The 6,482-nt window shown below is 35.8% G+C and overlaps 1 protein-coding gene across 1 annotated transcript; it reads right to left on the bottom strand.

Moving 5' to 3' along the window:
• Positions 1-300: 300 nt before the first annotated feature.
• On the bottom strand, positions 301-4,292 carry LOC102926846 (olfactory receptor 7G2-like). Its single transcript, XM_006987068.1, has 2 exons — positions 4,210-4,292; positions 301-1,234 (listed from the first exon to the last, which is right to left on the bottom strand). The coding sequence occupies exons 1-2, from the start codon at positions 4,290-4,292 to the stop codon at positions 301-303; spliced, it is 1,017 nt and encodes a 338-aa protein (XP_006987130.1).
• Positions 4,293-6,482: the final 2,190 nt, after the last annotated feature.

Raw genomic sequence — 6,482 nt, 5'->3', positions numbered from 1 at the left:
TTTGCTTGTTATAATGTATTATTGCTAGAATTTCATTGTATTACAATGCTTGAAGAGATGTTAATAACGTTTTGAAAACAATGAATCTTATTGAATTTATTAACATTATCTAATTATATCAATTTCATAGGCTAGTATCTAACAAGGATAATATTTGTCAGTATTAAGCCTCAGAAATTATACTATATGGCTATTTTAACCTAACAGTAGAAATATAGACAGAATATAACATATAACAAGTCATATGTTAAAATAGAAGTTAGTTTTCATAGGTAACTACAGCTTTGTTTAAATACACTGTCACACAATCTCAGCACTTATTTTCCTGAAAGCTTCTTTCATATCTTTGTTTCTCAGACTGTAGATAAAGGGGTTTAGCATCTGAGGGACCACAGTGTACAACACTGAAGCCACTGCTGTGTTCCTGGGAGAGTCAGTAACTGCAGAGCTGATGTAGACACCAAACAATGTGCCGTAAAACAGGGAAACAACTGACAAGTGAGACCCACATGTGGAAAGGACTTTATAACTACCTCTCATTGATGGTTTCTTCAAAATTGAGGAGACAATTTGAACATAAGATAAAATAATGCCCCCAAATGGAAGACCACCAAATATACAAGCTGCCAAGTATATCACTATATAATTGATGAGGGTGTCAGAACAGGACAGCTTGATGACATGAGCAAGTTCACAGAAGAAGTGGGGAATTTCCAGCTCTGTGCAGAAGGATAGTCGTAATACCAGCAGACTGTGGAGTAGGGCATCTGTCATGCTAATGAGCAAGGAGAATAAAGTCAGCAGAATGCAGAAGCTTGGATTCATAATGACTGTGTATCTAAGTGGATGGCAGATGGCCACATAGCGGTCATAAGCCATTGCTGCCAGAAGAAAGCTTTCCATTCCACCAAGAAAAACAACGAAGAACAACTGTGTAAGACAATCCGTGTAACTGATAGCTTTGTTCTGACTCTGTATGTTCTTTAGCATCTTGGGAATTGTGCTTGTTATGAAGCAGATATCAGTGAAGGATAGGTTAGAGAGGAAGAAATACATGGGGGTGTGGAGGCGGGAGTCAAAGCTGACAGCCAGGATGATGAGCAGGTTTCCAAGCACTGTGACCAGGTACATGGATAGGAAGAGTCCAAAGAGGATGAGCTGTAGTTCTGGATCATCTGTCAATCCCAGAAGAAAGAATTCTGAAGCAGATGTTTGATTTTTGTGTTCTGTGCTACTGATGAATATGAATAAATATAGTTATATTGAAATTAAATCTATGGATCTAGAGTGTCATCAGTGTTCTCATCACCTAATATTGTGTTACATGCACTTACATGTCCAGGAAAGAATTACAAGCAATAGTTTTCAGGGATGGGGGCAAGAATCCACACACATAAGCTTTCTCTTATGTTACTCATATAGTTACTGATACAGAAAACCTCAGTATATTGCAAACTGAAGGTAATAATGAAGCCTCTGTGTCTGTTTATGGATCGCTATACCTTCTACTTCGACTGAGGAAGAAATGTATTACTCTACTTATTCATCTCCATCTTTTCTACTCTGTCCCCCCACTTTGGATAACACAAATTTTCAGCAACTCATTGTTTTAGTATCAACTCTCCCATTAATTTTGCAAAATTGTGAGAATGAATTGTCAAAGAAATACTGTATATTTAGGAATCATAATGTGCCTTAATGTGGGAAAGAGTACTGTGGGAGGTTGGCAAATGTAGGGACAGGAAATATATAATAACGTATGGAGGTTAGAGTAACCTAATACATTATGTAAATACATGACGTTGTGGAAGAACAAACTTATTAATCATAGTAAAAACAGAAACATGCATCATAGTACATGCCTTTAGTGCAAGTATTTGGGAGGCAGAGGCAGGTGGATCTCTGAGTTTGAAGGCAGCATGATCTACGGAGTTTCAAGATGGCCAGGGATACCCAGAGAAATCCTGTTTCAAAAAACCACACCAACCAACAAAACAAAACAAAGCAAAAAACAGAAACATAATTAGAAATCATTAAAACAGGATATCCTTAGTAAGGCATTTTTTCCTGACAACAGTAGATTTGCCTATTGTCCAATAGAAAAAATCAAATGGGAAGAAAATTTGAACATCATAAGGGAAAAATGCACATGAGAATATCAAGAATTTGTTGGAACACTGAGCAGATGAACACATAATAAAAGAGAAGCAATAGACATTCTAACTTGGATCCCTTCATTATTTAGAGAATAAAGTTATCACTCAGAAAAAATCATTTATTATTTGGAATTTATTCACCCAGTCTGACTCAAAACTTCTATACATGATTGCTTTGAAAATTCTTACTGCCATTCTTATAGGTTGCTGGAATTAAATTGAGAAAAAATAAGCACATATAGACCAGCTTGAGTAAAACAGCCAGAACACTGTTAAACACAAAGAGTTCTCTCTCACATTTTTCTATTGGGATTTTCCCTGATATCTTAATACCATGTTGTATCTTTCCATCACAGGATGAAAGATATAAAGAGATATGAGATTTCAATAGCTATGAATATTATTGGCAGTGAACATCATGGGTTCATTTTCTAGCATGGGAAAACTAGTCATGAGGAAGTAGGTGCAAACATCAGTGTTTTATGCTATAAGTAAAATAAATGGACAATAAAATGCATTAGATTTATGAGTGAATGCCAACACTGAAAGCCAAAAGAAATTAAAATTCCATTATTTTCTAAAAATATATTAAGTATTTATCAAACCTACAGAAGTATTTAATGCTTATTATTGAGTACTAGGTATGACAATTATTAGATTTCTTTTTCTTTTCTTTTTTTGGAGGCGGGTATGTTTCAAGACAAGGTGTCTCCATGTAACAGTCTTGGCTGTCCTTGAACTTGCTGTGTAGACCAGGCTGGGCTTGAACTCTCAGAGATTGACCTGCCTTTGTGTCCCAAGTACACTACCATACCTGGATTAGCTGTCTTACTTACTGTACATTTTAATTAAAACTGATATCTTCAGTTCTATTTTATTAATTATAAACACAATATAGTTTCCAGCTACAAATTTTTACTTTATAAATTCTCCAATTAAGCTCTTTCCTGTTTTCCATCTTTTATGCACATTCTTTATTATATGAGTACATATGGACAAAGAATCCATATGTAAGGAAATACATTTCCAAAATAAGGGACAAAACATATGCCATGCTCCAACTTGGGAGAATAACAAGAACAGGACAAAATGTGTGAGTAGACTTTTGTAAGATGCATACTTTTTTTCTAAAATGTATATATCTTTTCTTTTATATCATCAGCATGCTAACTCTTGAAAATTGAGGTTGTTGATAATTTTAATTACTTCAACATACATGTGCTTATTACAATTTAAATATTTCATAATTTTGTCATGAAGAAGGAAGATAGGTCTATCGATTTCTTGGTGTGTGCTTGCATCCCAATTCCACAGTGCTCTCATAGGTTACAGGTTGAATTGACAACAATTTCTTCTGAATAGAGATTTATTTTAATGTGAGTAAAGTAGAATGCAAAGCTAAAAATCATCTTTCTCCTTTCTTACCAAAGTATTCAAATAAATATAGACAGTTTGGGCACACTAGACATTAAAGATGGAACTATTAATGCTCATGTTGTTTTAGAAAGAGGGCAATATTGTATATTTTTACAAAGGTACCAGAAAACATGGGACAGTTAGTAAGGTCTCTCTGGGCAACTTCATATTGCTCACCTTCTGCATGAATTTTTTCACAGGTTCATATATCAGAAGTTAGAAAACACCAGTATGCTGTATTACCTTGCTGTCATCATTGTGGAATGGAGAATAGTCAAATAATCTGGTATTGGGTGCTCAAAGAATATCTATTGTCAGGAAGGGTACCATCTCTTTGTGAGACTCTGAGTTCTTTGTCAAAAGCAAAAGCTCTTAGAGCATACAAAAATACGTTTTATGGCTGAGCCAAGTCTCATGAGTCATGTTGTAAAATCAGAGGATTTACAACTACTACGTCTCTAGGGATTCAATATACAAAGCATCTCATTAGACAAACTTTGGTATTGTGTTGTGGATTATAAAGATGAGTAAATCCATAAAGACCAATACTCTAGAAGATATGACAACCTCAGGTGAGTTCTGTATCCATGGAGAAAATTAATCGTCCACTTTAAGCATCGTGTATCTCCTTACTTACATATCATCTTCCTCATGCACATATGTGTGCTGCTTTTCACTTACCAGAATCCATCCTTCCATCTTGGTTTTGGGCAATGTCATTTTCCTCTCTTGGGCCTGGTTTGAGATTTAGAGATATAAAGATATTCTAACTTTGTTGTTGTTATTTAACTTTGCCTTTTAATTTTGAGAATTTCATAGATTAGTAATTTAGTTAAATTATTTCAACCCCTCCAAATTCTAATGTGTGCACCCACTAACTCTAAATATATGGCCTCCTCCACTGTTAAAATTTGTGATACATAAAACATATTTAAGTATAAATAAGATACATTTTAAGGTAATTAGAAAATCTATTATGTAATTAATTATAACAATATACCACAAAGAGAAACTGGATATTTTCTGAGTCCCAGTCTTCAGTTTATGTATTTAATTCATTACCTTCTTAACAGTTGTGTATAGTCAATTTTGAATAAAGCTGATCTATATGATCCAAAAGAAAAAGAAAAAGAAGCTTCATATAAATCTACTAGCTTATTATATATATATATATATATATATATACACACATATATATATCATATATAGTTTCAAGACAACTTAGTGTTTCATAATCTCATTTTCAATCAATTTTTCAATATTTTTATTAATTTCTTTATTTATTTTAGAGCCCAACCACAGCCTCCTCTCCCTCCTCTGCTCCCACTTCCTCCCCCCACCTTCCCTCCATCTTTCCACAATGCAATCCTCTTTCTTATTCTCTCAGAAATAGGCAGGGCTCCTATGGGCATCAGCGAGGCGTGACTTGTCAACTGCCAGAAAACCAAGCACTTCCCCCCCGTATTCAGGCTGGGTAAAGCAATCCAGCATGAGGAATAGGTTTCTAGGAGCCAGCCAAAGCACCAGGGACAGCCCCTGTTCCCATTTTTGGGAGTCACAGTATTAGATCAAGCTACACACCTTTACATATATGCACAGGGTCTATGTTGGTCCCGTGCAGGCTCACTGATTGTTAGTTCACACTCACTGAGTTCCCATGAGCCAGGTTAGCCATTTCTGTGAACATTCCTCTGATGCCCCTTTCCCTCCTGGCTCCTACAATCCCTCCTACCTCTCCTCAGTAGGACTCCCCAAGCTTGGCCTAGTGTTTGGTCATGGGTCTCTGAACCTAACTACATCAGTCACTGGATGAAGGCTATCTGATGACAACCAGGGTAGTCATCAATCTGATCATAGGGCTTGGCCCATTCACACTATGCTTCTACTGCTGCCAGGAGTCTTAGCTGGGGCCAGCCTTGTAGACTCACAGAAGTTTCTGTGCATCAGGCTTCTACCTGATTCTATAAAACCTGCATTTTCAGTCATATTTCTCGGAAGTTTCCCCTGCTGCCTATCCCCAAATGTAACCCCCCAAGTTCCCCTGTCCACCTGACCCAGTCCAACAAGAAGATATCCTCTATTTCCCCATCCCTTGGAGAGCTATACTTGTTACCTAGCCTTTGTAAGTCTAAGGATTGTGGAATGCTTATCCTTTACTTTATAGTTAATAATCACTATGAGTGAGTACATACCATGTTTGTGTTTCCGGGTCTGGGTTACCTCAATCAGAATGCTAAGTCACTTTTTATCATAAAATTTCACTAATAAATTTTTCTTCTCAATTGGTAATCATAACTTGAAATGGCTCTTGATTTTTAATAAACTTTTGAGAAATTCCAATGTTACTTGTCAGGAATTATATACTGATTATAGATCATCAAGGATGGAAAGGATTTCGCTTATGGTTTCAGAAGTTTCAGTGTATGGGAAATTAGTCAAATTGCACTTGGATTGTAGGAATTAGAGCGATATGGCAGTGAACAAAGCTACATGTCTACTGGACGCAGTTAAACAGATGTAATATCTAGACAGAATACTTCTGAGAAGGAGAGGTGAGTAAGCAGTTAAGAGTGTGTGTTGAATTTACAGAGAAACTGAACTCAGTTTAAAGAAACAAATCATGTGGATCATTCTTCCAGGGAATCTAAGGCCTTTCACTTCCACAATCATGTGTACTCATGAAGAGATATCCCCACAGAAACACAAACATATACACATAATTGAATCTAATAATAATTAATCTTAATTAAAAATACTTACAAATCAAATTCCCAGTTACTTACCACTCATGGTCTCCTAATCCTAAAATTCTTACTTACATTTCTGTTACTGTGATAAGATATTATTACCAAGGAAGCATAGAAAAGAGAACATTTAATTTGTGGATCACAGTTTCACAGAATTATAATC

This window comes from Peromyscus maniculatus, chromosome 7 (genome assembly GCF_049852395.1).
Source record: "Peromyscus maniculatus bairdii isolate BWxNUB_F1_BW_parent chromosome 7, HU_Pman_BW_mat_3.1, whole genome shotgun sequence".
Classification (NCBI taxonomy): Eukaryota; Metazoa; Chordata; class Mammalia; order Rodentia; family Cricetidae; genus Peromyscus; species Peromyscus maniculatus.
Note: the sequence above shows the minus strand (reverse complement) of the source record. Positions and strands in the feature narration are given on the sequence as shown.

What these genes read in the sequence shown, in the direction of transcription:
- LOC102926846 (XM_006987068.1), bottom strand. Translation starts at nt 4,292, where the DNA reads ATGACATTGCCCAAAACCAAGATGGAAGGATGGATTCTGGTAAGTGAA. An exon ending in GTGCATGAGGAAGATGATAT is followed by an intron (nt 1,235 to 4,209) that starts GTAAGTAAGGAG and finishes CATATTCATCAG; the next exon opens with TAGCACAGAACACAAAAATC.